The 14,812-nt window shown below is 43.1% G+C and overlaps 1 protein-coding gene across 2 annotated transcripts in view; it reads left to right on the forward strand.

Annotated features, from left to right (window-relative positions):
• Positions 1–935: 935 nt before the first annotated feature.
• Positions 936–14,812, forward strand: part of SPAST (spastin) — a 90,202-nt gene continuing 76,325 nt past the window's right edge. Inside the window, exons 1-2 of one of the 2 annotated variants that reach the window (XM_073545155.1) lie at positions 936–1,458; positions 13,473–13,556. In XM_073545155.1, the coding sequence (XP_073401256.1) occupies positions 1,086–1,458; positions 13,473–13,556 (457 nt within the window). In that variant the 5' untranslated portion in view covers positions 936–1,085. The remainder of the gene's footprint in view (positions 1,459–13,472; positions 13,557–14,812) is intronic. The other variant, XM_073545154.1, reaches the window with a different exon arrangement.

Genomic DNA, 14,812 nt, shown 5'->3' on the forward strand with positions numbered 1-14,812 from the left:
GCTGCAGTGCGCCTAATGATTGGTCTTCCTCCACACCTGGGGTATTGGTGCACTCAGGAGACATTGCTCCACAAATACTATGGTTCATTTTCTCCTGAAACCCTTGACAAAATAAAAAATTGTGTCCAAAGATACATTTTGGGGAAAAAAAGTTAAATGTTCATTTTTTCCTTCCACATTGCTTCAATTCTTGCGAAGCACCTGAAGGGTTAATATGAATGTGGTTTTGCGCACGCTTGCAAAATGCTAGTTTTTCCGTGGGAAAATCACGGGAATTTAAAATGTGATTTTCCCGCGGAATGGAATTCCAGAATTCTCGCGGTAATTGCCGCGAGAGTTCCACTACGTGTGAACCCAGCCTTAGGATAATGGGAGAAGGAGAAACATAAATATTGGACCAGTGCATAGATAAGGAGTCCGGATGTTTTATTGTCCTCTGATTGGGGTCTCCTAATGTGTTGTGATGCCCCCACAGGGTCTTACTTATTTTAATGTGTCAACCACAAGGACAACCAGCCATGTTATACACTCGCTGAGCCCCTCCGCCATCCGTGTCAGGCCCTGCTGGCGGCATACACCGGACAGTCAGAGCGCCATCTTCATCGGCTCAGAGCAGAGAGCACAGTGTCAGTGAGTGTATACCACCACGGACATGACAGCCAATGTGACAAAGGACACGCCTCTTAAGGGCGGGGCTTACTAACACCAATCAGAGGGCCGCAGATATTCCCTTCTGTTCATACACTGGGTCCTGCCTCTGCATAGAGGGCGTGTTTACCCTTCATATGGGCGTGGCTATCTAGAGAGGGCGTGTCTACGTGTAATAAAGGACAACACTGATCACACAAGAGGAGTGAGAACCAAAGCCCAATCGTGTACGTTGAGGGCGTGTCCAACTCATTCCGTCTCAGGAAACGTGCCCGCATCACTGGCATCAGCCGACTGCTGCCTCGGAAGGAGATTACAAAAGAGACGCCTCCTGATGGGCGTGGTCACATGGCAGTGAGTGCGGCCGTGTCAGGCGCAGTGGGCGGAGCTGTCGGGCGCTGAGCCCGGTGTTATGGCGGCGGCTGCGGGCGCTGTGAATGAATTCTCCGGGTGGAAGAGGGCACAAAAAGAAACCGGTGACCCCAAAGGCCAGCCCAGGTCCCGGGCCGCCCTCTCGCTCGGAGTCTCCGGTGCAGGGCGCCCCGCCTTCTCCTCATAAGCGGAACCTGTTCGTGTTCTCGTACCCGCTGCTCGCCGCCTTCTCGCTCCTGCGCTTCATCGCTTTCCAGCTCGGCCTGCTCTTCGCCTGGTGCTGTGACCGCCTCTCCCGCAGGGTGATGGCGGACAAGAAGCTCCGGGACCGCGGCGCTCCCCAGGACAGGCCGCAGGACCCGGAGGTGGTGCGGGGCTATCACCAGCAGGCCTTCCAGCACATCTCCATGGCGCTCCGCATAGACGAGCAGGAGAAAGGTGAGGAGCTGCGGCGGCTGCTGTGCCCGAGCTCTCCGCCCTGGCAGTGTGATGGTCCTGCTAGGGGAGGCCTGAAGGTGCGGCCCCAGGTGATCGGCAGGTCTCTGTCACCTCCAGCAGCACTAGGAAAAGCCTCTGACTATAAGGGTATGTGCACATGCTGAGGAATTTTCCACAGTTTCAGATCCGCAGCATGTCACTTCTTTTACACCTGCTCCATTGTCCAGGTGTCAGACCCACAGGCTAATCTGCAGATAAAACGCAGGTCTTTTGATCTGCGGCTTTACCTGCAGTTTTAGCCAAATCTGCGAGGAAAAATCCACAGCACAATCCGCAACGTGTGCACTTACCCTAATTCCCGGAGCAGTTTAGAAAAAATCCTACTTGGCTGTAGTAGTAATTCCTGTAGGTCCCAAAAAGATCCATAATCGTTAGACACTTCACATACAACATACCAACACAGTCTATAGCGGTTGGTAGGCGCCAGACAAGAATAGATTCCAACTACAGTAATATAGTTTGTCATAAATAAACATTTATTTTTTAATCAATAAAAATGACTAAACTTAAAGACAGGGCAAAAAAGGCGCATAAAATCACAGAAAATGAATTAAAGGGAATCTGTCACCCCATTTTTCGACTATGAGCTGTCGGCACCGCCATCAGGGTATTCTGTAATGTTGTAGATAAGCCCCCGATGTAATCTGAAAGATAAGAAAAAGGCGTTAGATTATACTCATCTGGGGGCGGTCCGGTCCGATGGGTGTTGCGGTCCGGCGCCTCCCATCTTCATACGATGTCATCCTCTTCTTTCCTTCCTGTGGTGGTGCAGGCGCACTGCTCTGTTGAGGGCAAAGCAGAATACTGCAGTGCGCAGGCGCCGGACCTCTCCCTGCACACAGCAGGACTCTGCTCTGCCCTCAACAGAGCAGTGCGCCTGTGCCACCACAGGAAGGAAAGAAGAGGACAGCATCCTATGAAGATGGGAGGCGGCGGACCGGACGCCGGAGTGAGTATAACCTAACTTTTTTTTCTTTTCTTTCAGGTTACATCGGGGGCTTATCTACAACATTATAGAATACTGTAGATAAGCCCCTGATGTCGGTGCCGGCAGCTCATAGTCGAAAAATGGGGTGACAGATTCCCTTTAAACACGGGACCAATCGGTAGGAGTAAAAAGAGTAGAATAAGGCAACTAGAGCTAGTATCAAAAGCAAAATTAATAAATATGCCAAAAACAAAGGGGAGCAATATGCTGGTGAAAATTATTAATAATGAAAATGGAGACATGCTTAGTAATGCTCAATATGAAGTTTATACCAATATGCAAGAAAAAAGTGCAATGTGCTAGTACAAAGATATAAGAACAAAAGATGTCAAAATTGGGGAAAACTCCTAAAGGGGTGCAGGGGTACAGTTTCAAGTAATTATTCATCAAGCAAAATTTGTTATATAGTTCAAAACCCCCATTGCAAAACCCCTCTCTCTAGATATATCTCCACTAGTAGCACATTGCACTATTTTCTTGCATATTGGTATAAAATTCATATTGTGCATTACTAAGCATTTTTCTCTTTTTTCATTATTAATTATTTGTACCAGCATATTGCTCCCCATTGTTTTTGGCATATTTATTAACTTTGCTTTTGATACTAGCTTTAGTGGCCTTATTTTACTCCTACCGATTGGTCACACAGTTAATTCATTTTCTGTAATTTTATGCGCCCCCCTCCCCCCTTACTTTTTGGAGTTTTTTTTGCCCTGTATTTAATTTTTTAGTCATATTTTTATTGATGGTCATAAAACATTTATTTTTAACCTAGATTATTGTAGTTGGAGTCTCTTCTTGTCTGGCGGCTACCAGCCGCAATAGACTGTTGGTATATTGGCTGTAGTAGTGCAGACTAGCTGGGATTCACTGTGTTTGGGCACCATGAATCAAATGATGAGATTCCCCTTAAGGTTACTCCGTACATTTTTATAGACAGATATCATGGCAGTTTCTCTTTAGGCTCTGTGATATACAGGTACTTCACATAAAATTTGAATTTAATCAAAAAGTTAATTTATTTCCGTTCCTCAATACAAAAAGTGAAACTTGTGTATTATATAGAGTGATCTATTTCAAGTGTTTTTCTGTTAATGTTGATGATTATGGCTTACAGCCAATGAAAACCCAAAAGTTATTTATTTCAGTAAATTAGAATACTTTATAACACCAGCTTGAAAAATGATTTTAAAATCCGAAATGTTGGCCTACTGAAATGTATGGCTCCTTTTGCATCAATGCAGTGTGACATGGAGGCGATCAGCCTGTGGTACTGCTGAGGTGTTATGGAAGCCCAGGTTGCTTTGCTAGCAGCCTTCAACTCTTCTGCATTGTTGCGTCTGTTGTCTCATCTTCCTCTTGACAATACTCCATAGATTCTCTATGGTGTTAAGGTCAGGCGAGTTTGCTGGCCAATCAAGCACAGTGATACTGTTTTTAAACCTGGTATCGGTACTTTTGGCAGTGGGGACAGGTGCCAAGTCCTGCTGGAGAGTGAAATTTCCATCTCCAAAAAGCTAGTCGGCACATGGAAGCATGAAGTGCTCTTAAATTTCCTGGTAAACAGCTGCGCTGACTTTGCTCTTGATAAAACAGTGGATCTACACCCGCTGACGACATGGCTCCCCAAACCATCACTGATTGTGGAAACTTCACACTAGACCTCAAGCAGCTTGGATTGTGGCCTCTCCACTCTAACTCCAGGATCTGGGACCTTGATTTCCCAATGAAATGCAAAATTTACTTTCATACTGAAAACAACTTGGACCACTGAGCATCTGTCAAGTCAGCAGTCTTCCCCATGATTGTGGAGCCTACTCAGACTAAGGGACCTTTTTTAGGAAGCCTTTGCAGGTGTCTTTTTGCTAATTCTAACTTACTGAGATAATGACTTTTGGGTTTTCATTGGCTGTAAGCCATAATCAACATTAACAGAAATAAACACGTGAAATAGATCACTCTGTTTGTAATGACTCTGTATAATGAGTTTCACTTTTTGTATTGAAGAACTGACGTAAATTAACTCTTGGATATCTTAATTTTGTGAGATTCACCTGTAGGTTGTGGCCACACGTAGACTTTTTTTCACCTCCTGCACTTCTGGAAAATGTCACTGCAATAATAAGGCATCTTATCTAAGTGCTGCCAAGAAAATCTGCAGCAACAATTCACCAGTGCCGTGGATTTGAGATCTGCAGCAGATTTTTGCTGCGCATTTCATGCTTTGCAATGGAAAGGGTTAAAACTGCAATATATCTACTGCAATTCTGCAATGAATTTCAGTTTTTTTCTCTCTCTCCACGTTGTGATTCTCCTCGCACATGATACCTGCTGGGCATGCAGAAGGCCTGACGATACCTACAGCCTGTTCACACACCTTCTTCAGCTTCTTGCCTGCAGAACAAAATGGTCAGGCACTTTAATTCAAACTACCCAATCCTTATCCTATCCTGACCTCATGTGTTGGAGAGTTTGGAGCCCATCATATACATTAGATTGGCCGAAGTCCGTGGACTTTTATCCAGTGTATATGGGGACCTTTACTGTATTAAAGCACCAATTTTACCCCTGGAGTGGTGTCACTAATGTCCGTTCCCTGCCTGTAGTAGAAGACCAGCTGTTGTCTTCTGCGTTTTCTGGCACCGCTCCGATCCCATTCTGCCATCTTGTGACCGCTTCTCCTGACTGGCCGGGAGTCACAGCTAATGGTCCAAATATCTGAGAGCCTCGTTCCGGCTGTTATGGACTTGAATTAAGAAGCGACTTGAGGGTGGCCAGCAAACATGAGCGATCTAGCAGAAGATGCCAAGAATGGCAGAAGGTGGTGACTAAGTCTTTTACTATAGGCAGGGAACATTAGTGATGCCACTCCAAGGGGTAAAAGGAAAATAAAATACACTGAAGTGTTGTTTTTTTGCGAAAATGAATTGTACTGCATAATGTCTAAAATAGGCCACTTGCATTAGCAGAAGTTGGTTGAAGATCTGGTGAATGGTCGTTTCACATGTGGATGTTGGTCTGTATTGGCCCTTGTAGTCAGGACAGACTGACTTTCTAGAAATGTTATTTCAGGGTGAGATCTTTTTTGTGGACTATGACAAAATATTTACAGACTTCTTTCCAGATGATTGCACAAATATAAAAAAAAATTGTCGCGCTAAACCCTTTGTAAATAGATGGTATGCACAAAGAAAAAATGGCTCCTTTAGCACATAAATGAATATCCACTAGTGTTTCCTCAATACCAACTTGCCTTAATACACTGGCTCCAATGACAGCTCGCTATGTATATTAAGCAAATTGCCTCTTCAGAAAGAAAGAGGACTTTTACTCTACAGCGCCACCTATTGGTAGTAGCGATCCTACAAGTCACAATCAACCCTTTAACGAGTCTTGTAGTATGACTTAGGATACAAGCCAAATCAGAATCTCAATTTGCAGACACGGTGTTTCGAGCTGTTGGCTCTCGTCAGTGCAAAGTATGAGATCTGATTTGGCAAGGTGAGAGGCTCTGGACTAGGGTCTAAGAAGTAAGGTTTCTCCTTGCGGAGAGTGACATGCCAGCTGTGGCTTGTCAAGGTAAGGAGACTTATTCGCCGTACAATGCTCCTCTGGGAAAATAATATGCAAATTGCCTCTTCAGAAAGAAAGAGGACTTTTACTCTACAGCGCCACCTTACCTTGACAAGCCACAGCTGGCATGTCACTCTCCGCAAGGAGAAACCTTACTTCTTAGACCCTAGTCCAGAGCCTCTCACCTTGCCAAATCAGATCTCATACTTTGCACTGACGAGAGCCAACAGCTCGAAACACCGTGTCTGCAAATTGAGATTCTGATTTGGCTTGTATCCTAAGTCATACTACAAGACTCGTTAAAGGGTTGATTGTGACTTGTAGGATCGCTACTACCAATAGGTGGCGCTGTAGAGTAAAAGTCCTCTTTCTTTCTGAAGAGGCAATTTGCATATTATTTTCCCAGAGGAGCATTGTACGGCGAATAAGTCTCCTTACCTTGACAAGCCACAGCTGGCATGTCACTCTCCGCAAGGAGAAACCTTACTTCTTAGACCCTAGTCCAGAGCCTCTCACCTTGCCAAATCAGATCTCATACTTTGCACTGACGAGAGCCAACAGCTCGAAACACCGTGTCTGCAAATTGAGATTCTGATTTGGCTTGTATCCTAAGTCATACTACAAGACTCGTTAAAGGGTTGATTGTGACTTGTAGGATCGCTACTACCAATAGGTGGCGCTGTAGAGTAAAAGTCCTCTTTCTTTCTGAAGAGGCAATTTGCATATTATTTTCCCAGAGGAGCATTGTACGGCGAATAAGTCTCCTTACCTTGACAAGCCACAGCTGGCATGTCACTCTCCGCAAGGAGAAACCTTACTTCTTAGACCCTAGTCCAGAGCCTCTCACCTTGCCAAATCAGATCTCATACTTTGCACTGACGAGAGCCAACAGCTCGAAACACCGTGTCTGCAAATTGAGATTCTGATTTGGCTTGTATCCTAAGTCATACTACAAGACTCGTTAAAGGGTTGATTGTGACTTGTAGGATCGCTACTACCAATAGGTGGCGCTGTAGAGTAAAAGTCCTCTTTCTTTCTGAAGAGGCAATTTGCATATTATTTTCCCAGATGAGCATTGTACGGCGAATAAGTCTCCTTACCTTGACAAGCCACAGCTGGCATGTCACTCTCCGCAAGGAGAAACCTTACTTCTTAGACCCTAGTCCAGAGCCTCTCACCTTGCCAAATCAGATCTCATACTTTGCACTGACGAGAGCCAACAGCTCGAAACACCGTGTCTGCAAATTGAGATTCTGATTTGGCTTGTATCCTAAGTCATACTACAAGACTCGTTAAAGGGTTGATTGTGACTTGTAGGATCGCTACTACCAATAGGTGGCGCTGTAGAGTAAAAGTCCTCTTTCTTTCTGAAGAGGCAATTTGCATATTATTTTCCCAGAGGAGCATTGTACGGCGAATAAGTCTCCTTACCTTGACAAGCCACAGCTGGCATGTCACTCTCCGCAAGGAGAAACCTTACTTCTTAGACCCTAGTCCAGAGCCTCTCACCTTGCCAAATCAGATCTCATACTTTGCACTGACGAGAGCCAACAGCTCGAAACACCGTGTCTGCAAATTGAGATTCTGATTTGGCTTGTATCCTAAGTCATACTACAAGACTCGTTAAAGGGTTGATTGTGACTTGTAGGATCGCTACTACCAATAGGTGGCGCTGTAGAGTAAAAGTCCTCTTTCTTTCTGAAGAGGCAATTTGCATATTATTTTCCCAGAGGAGCATTGTACGGCGAATAAGTCTCCTTACCTTGACAAGCCACAGCTGGCATGTCACTCTCCGCAAGGAGAAACCTTACTTCTTAGACCCTAGTCCAGAGCCTCTCACCTTGCCAAATCAGATCTCATACTTTGCAGTGACGAGAGCCAACAGCTCGAAACACCGTGTCTGCAAATTGAGATTCTGATTTGGCTTGTATCCTAAGTCATACTACAAGACTCGTTAAAGGGTTGATTGTGACTTGTAGGATCGCTACTACCAATAGGTGGCGCTGTAGAGTAAAAGTCCTCTTTCTTTCTGAAGAGGCAATTTGCATATTATTTTCCCAGAGGAGCATTGTACGGCGAATAAGTCTCCTTACCTTGACAAGCCACAGCTGGCATGTCACTCTCCGCAAGGAGAAACCTTACTTCTTAGACCCTATGTATATTAATTCACCTCAAATGAAAATAATGTGAGTTTAACTTATTTTTATATATCGAATAACCGTATATCAGATATGACTCACAAATAGTGGATGGAAATACATGTAATTAATGCTGCAAACACGTAGTAGTAGCTGCTGTAGTTGTTAGACAACTTGCATAAAAAAGACAATTCGTGCCGCTCAATTAAATATATTCCTACCCTGCTGTGGTTCCATTTTTTTGGAAAATGGGCAGAGTCTTCTTTCTTTTTGCAGCGGTGGCCTGTGCGGCAGCAAACAGGAGATCCAAGGTAGTATGGAGCGATAAGAGAAAGTCTGATGCAGACTTACTGCAGAGTAGATCGGGTGTGCTCGTGTAGAGCCAGGCCCTCTCTGGCTGGTAGCGTCCCTGGTTACTCGGCAGGAGAGATAAAAAATGACCAACAGAGCTGAATAGCGTGTGAGGCTGAGTGCAGACGGAGTTTTGAGCCCTGCGGATTTTTCCGTGCAGAATGGAAGAAAACCGCAGGTCAAATGACCTGCATTTTTCCTGCGGATTTCTTCCATTTTTCACACGGTTTTTGTGCGGTTTTCCATTGCGGTTTTCCCCCTGCGGATTTGGTGACAGGGGAGATAGAAAACCGCACAAAAGAAGTAACATGCTGCGGATTTTGTACCGCGGAAAAATCCGCAGCGTCTGCACAGCGTTTTTTTTTTCCCATTCATTTTAAAGGTACTGTACATCACAATGCGGATATGCAACGTTTCTGCGCGGTAAAATCCGCTGCGGAAACGCTGCAAATCTGCATCGTGTGCACATGGCCTGACTGCACTGAGCTACAGAGTGCCTGTAGGGCCAAAAAGTGTTCCGACGTTTTTCGGAGAAAACACGGCCCTCTTCCTCAGGGTGTCTGTGCGCACCTGCACAGAACACTGCTTTATAGGCTTGCACTCCAATCAGCTATTGATTGTTGTACTATGTTTTCACCCGATCCACTAATGCTCAATCCAGTGCCACAATAAAATAGTGTCTAGTGTGATAGTTGCTAAAACTAATTTAAAAATCTTTATTTTATTAGTAAATAGTATTAAAAACCAAGGATATCGAATACAATTAATATAACAGATAAAAATGGTTCAACACCTAAAAAAAATTGATATTTTAATAACAATATAGTTAGAATAATGAGTGAAAATAGGAATATAAGCTGCTAACAGCAATTTGCCCACCATACCCTTACATATCGGTATATGTATATATTATAGATGTACTCCTATTTTAATATTTTACAATTATTAAATAATTCAAGCAAATATTTTAAAGAGACCAGGGGGAAAAGTAAATAATGAAAACAGAAACTCAGAAAAAACAGGGGAAGACAGGGGGGACTACCATACCAAAAATTTCTGGTTAAAATGATATATATGGCGTTACTCTATCAAAAAAGGTGCCTGTTAAAAAGGGACCTAATAAAAAGGAAACTTATTGGAAAAAAAGGAGGGTGAGGGGAGAAAAGAGGAAACTGTTAAAAAACAAAACATGGAATTCCAAATCATAGTTTAGACCTTTTGGGGCTAGACTATTGAGTAAAAAATTCCATTTAGATTCCGCCTCTACAATTCTTATGTACAACTTTGATACCCCAAAAACTCAGGCCTTTAATTGATTGCTTATGGTATTCTTTAAAATGTCTGGATAACGGATGACCAATAAAACCTTTTTTTTTTTATGTTTAAATGTTCCTTTCTGTTAATTGTCTTATTGTTCTTCCCACGTATAATTTATTACAAGGGCATTTTAGTATATAGATGACTCCCCTCGTTGAACATGTAATATTATCTTTTGTTAAGGAATTCCTTCTTGCCCTCTGTGTTTGTAAAGGACCGTACTTTTATTCTTTTATTTGAACACTGTCTACAACATAGACGGAAGGTACATGGGATAAACCCACCATGTTCTGAGTGGCTCAAATTTTGTTAAGTGATGGCAGTGATTCCCTTATTTGTGGGTGCAATTATTGATCCCAAGGTGGGGTGCACGTCTATAGACAAATTTCGGACGTGTTGATAAAAGATCCCCATTACGTCATCTTGTTGCAAAATATGCCAGTGCTTTTGTACCAAATTTCTGAAAGCCTTATTAACTAGATGGTGGCCCTATTCTAATGCATCGGGTATTCTAGAATATGCATGTAGTTTATTTATGAAGTTTTAATAATCATGCAATAATGCACCCCCCCAATCCTGATATGCATGGTCCTCTCACCTCTCCAATCCTGATATGTATGGTACCCCTCCCCCCGATATCCTGGTGTGCATGGGTCCGCTTCACCCTCCAATCCTGGTGTGCATGGGCCCCCTCACCCCCTCCCTTTCCTGGTGTGCATGGGCCCCCTCACCCCCCATTGCTGGTATGTGTGGTCTCTGTTAAAAAAAAAAAAAAAAAAAAGTTATATACTCACCTTCCAACGGCCTCCGATCTTCTTTCCACGCGCCCGGCCTCGCGGTCCCAGTAATGTATTGTGCGAAACACCGCTGGTGACGTTGCGCCCTCGTGAGAGTGACGTCCTCTAAGGCGCAAGGCATTACTGGGACCGCGAGGCTGGGCACGTGGAAAGAAGATCGGAGGCCGTCTGAAGGCGAGAATAACATTATTTTTTTTTTTTTTATTTTAATTGTCTTTTTTTTTTTTTTTACAGATCAAGGCCTACCGCCCCATTGAGCGCTGTGCCCGACTGCGCCTGTTGCTGATTGGTCAGCGACCCGCGATTTCGGTTACAGACACATAAGACGAATATATATTTATTGAGTTATAATCGGGATTTGATGGACTTGGTTTTTATATTCGTGTAATTAATTGTTTTTATTGGATATTCCACACGGGATCCATAACTTGTCTGCTGCTTTATCTCTTTGGTCTGTTTGTCTATTATTGACAATGCTAGTGTCTATTTTTTAGCTGGAATCTTTCCAGATGATGGCAGTCTGTTAGGTAAAACAATCACTTTGGTTGACAGCCTTTGTTTTGTACAGGTGTGTAGCCAAATTTATTGTAGCATTATCCAAAAGGTATGTGGGTACAGATGTTATGGGGTTAAGGACGCACAGATGGGTGCACAGTTCTCCCTCATTAGGTCATTTATGCAAGGCGTTGTGCCTGAGCTCATGCCGGTGGTGGGCCAGGGCGCCTGCCTAGAGCTTATACCCTGCTGTGTTCCCACTAATGTGGGAAATGTGCAGCCGGCTCACGTGGAAAGCCTGTTGTCGTAAATTACTTATGAGACTAGAAAAATGGCTTTTCTTAAGGATTAAAAGCCAAATTTATGACACAATTGATGCCTGAGACTTTCTCTGCTACACGGCGCACAAATGTAATAATGCGTGAGGTAAAATGGGAATAGTAATAATAAATGAAGTCATTAATAATTCACTTGTGAATGGGGATTAGCAACCAAGCGCATTAATCTGTGATTCCTCCAGGTGTCTGCGCTCCTTCCGCTGGAATATATTGCCATGGCTGACAGGATTTGCACACAGGCTTTTCTTGAATGTTACGTTTGTCGGTTGCACTGTCGACTGATTGTATGCCACTGAGTCTGGATGAAAGGATGATGGCCGCTCTTCCTGACAAAGCTCTATAAACTGACTTTTGAGGCCCACTTTGGGAGCCTGTCTGTGGTGGTGCTTGGATTACCGCACCCTGCTGAGAGCCTCTCCTTTATGTTCTCCACCCATCTTCCTCCTTTGTATCTGAATCTGTTTTGTCATTTATGGCTTATCTACTGAACACAAGAGAATTTGACTATAAAAAGACAAATGTAGATTATTTAACTCCTATAAACCCTGCTGTTAAAACCAAGAATGACGGGTTGCTTTTTTTTTTTTTTTTTTTTCCACATGAAATTTTTTTGGTCACCTTTAAAGGTTTCTCCTTTTATGTAAAGGTACAGGGTCCATCATCTTATGATGCAGGGAATTGTACTAGGACTTGACCTGCAAGGACAGGTATCAAAGTATATCAAACAGATTTGCATTAAACATTGAAAATCTCTCACTTCACCTACAGTGCACTTGAAACTCTGTTTTAAAGGGGGTTCTGCAACCATAATAAACCTATATCCCTTGTATGAGGTAATGTTCTGATGTAGGTTTATTAGTCTTTCTACATCTACATTTTGAGCCGTGTTTCTGTCACACTTTAGGATATGTGCGCACAACATCATTTAGACACCAGTGCACCCGCTTGGCCCTTTCTTACAAAAATGTTTGGGGGCTGAGGGATACCGTCTCTCCTTGTGGAAAGTGACATGCCACTATGAGGAGACTTAGGCCTGTTTCACACTCCCGTTTTTGACCATCAGTCAAAATCTGCCGTTTAAAAAAAAAAAAAAAAAAAAAAACGGATCCGCCATTGAGTTGCATTACCGGCGGATCTTGACGGATAGCCATCCGTTGGATCTGTTTTTGCGGATCCGCCAAATTTTTTGCGTCCGCAGACATGCCTGGATGGACCATGCAACTTTTTTTGCTGCAGGATCCGCATTTTACAGTGCGCATGTCCGGAAAAAGGAAGTCAGCCGTAAATTTAACCCTGAAATCCTTTCTGACGGATGGAAAAAAGTGTGTCTCTGTGTGTCTCTGTGTGTCTCTGTGTGTCTCTGTGTGTCTCTGTGTGTCTCTGTGTGTCTCTGTGTGTCTCTGTGTGTCTCTGTGTGTCTCTGTGTGTCTCTGTGTGTCTCTGTGTGTCTCTGTGTGTCTCTGTGTGTCTCTGTGTGTCTCTGTGTGTCTCTGTCCTTTAAAGTTCTTCATTGAACTGCTCCGTCCAAAAAACGATCCGGTGCCATCTGTTCACATCAGTTAGCAACGCATCCACTTTCCGCCATTTTGGCGGCTTTTAACTCACACAAAAAAAAAATTAAGTGTCAAACAGGCCTTAAACTCCATGCATGCTCCTCTGGGAAATGAAATATGCAAATTGCCCTTTCAAAAGGACTTGTGCCACTTATTAGTAGTATTAATCTTAAGTCAATACTGAACCTTTAATGAGCCTTGCCACATGGCCACAGGGTTATTTTAGTTGTAATTTTATAGCGACACTATTTTCACAGTGCTTGTCGGACATCCTCATCATCCTCACTGTCCCCATTTGGGCTCACAATCTGTTCCCCATCAGTATGTCTTTAGAGTGTGGCATGAGGTCCAACCAGAATCTCAGTGATGATTTAATGTTTTTTTTTTTTTTTCTTTATTTCCAGATCAAAAGGACCAAGCTATTGAATGTTACAAGAAAGGCATTCAAGAGCTAGAGAAAGGAATTGCAGTACAAGTTAGTGGACAAGGTAATGGTGCTATTCCACTGTGTAAGGAGAATGTATCCACACGTTGAGCGATCAGTGGTAATCTCAGAGTTGCCCATATATATGGGAGCCCAGCAGAACTTCTAGTTTTTATTAACCTTTTTAAGTTTTTCCCATACAACCACTGGTATTAAAGGAGTTTTCTCAAGTTTGTTTGTTATTCCGTATCTATGGGATAGGAAATAAGTGTCTGATCTCTGAGGGTTCAACTGCTGGGACCCCCATTAATCTCATGAACAGGTACTATGAAGAGCCCTGTGTAACTGGAGCAGTGGTCGGTCAAGCGCACTGCTGAAACAGGATTTGAGAAAGTTACGACGTTACCAGGATCAATCCATATGGAAACAATCCCTTGTAATGGTGGGAGCCATTTTTGTTGCAGGTCAGGAACCATATAGAGTTGCAGGAAAAAAAGAATTGAAGGCACAGCCACTGAAAATACAAAAGCTTTGCTTCATTATAAATCCATTAAAAGGGTGTAAAAAAAATAAAAACTAAGAAAAAAAATGATATCACCATAGGATACAGACTTGCGTTTTTCTGGTGTACGCTGAGCCCTTAGTCACGGTCTAACACTTTGATCCATGCGGCACCTGTTTAAAACCAACACCTTCCAATGATATTGAGGCATAAGTTAACCCCTTAATTAACAAGCCGTAATTTTTACAGAATGTGTGCAAGTTTTGTTAGACAAATATGGATACATTAAAAAAAAGTATAGACGACTAATCTCAATTTCAATAATGGATAGATCACGTCTAGAATGCATGCCATTGGGTAGTCACCGCCTCTCACCGGATGTTGCACCTTCTCAGTTCCAAAAAAATTGCAAATTGAGAGGCACCACCGTGCATGTGTAAAAATGTCTAATGCAATTTAATCCAGTTATGTTCGGTAATTCTTTTTTTTTGTTTTTTTTGTTTTTTTAGCTTCCTGATGGTGCATCCTACATAATTAACACTGCAAGCAATACATGTTATAGACAACATGGAGTGTATTGCAGTTAATAAATCTGGTTATACCGCAAACATGTTGCATCTGTACCTTAGGCCCGTTTCACACTTCAGTTTTTTGTCTTTAGTTGAAATCCGCCAAAGATTAAAAAACGGACCGTTTTTGGACGGATCTCCTGTAGAGAGAGAGATATTTTTCAATTATTTATGCCACTTCCAGAACGCTGTTGAGGGTTAAAATGCCTGGCAGAGGGCATGCGCAGTTAAAAATAGCGGTCCGCCGCT

Source organism: Dendrobates tinctorius, unplaced genomic scaffold (assembly GCF_039654945.1).
Source record: "Dendrobates tinctorius isolate UK_male_01 unplaced genomic scaffold, ASM3965494v1 ptg000140l, whole genome shotgun sequence".
In the NCBI taxonomy this organism is placed as follows: domain Eukaryota; kingdom Metazoa; phylum Chordata; class Amphibia; order Anura; family Dendrobatidae; genus Dendrobates; species Dendrobates tinctorius.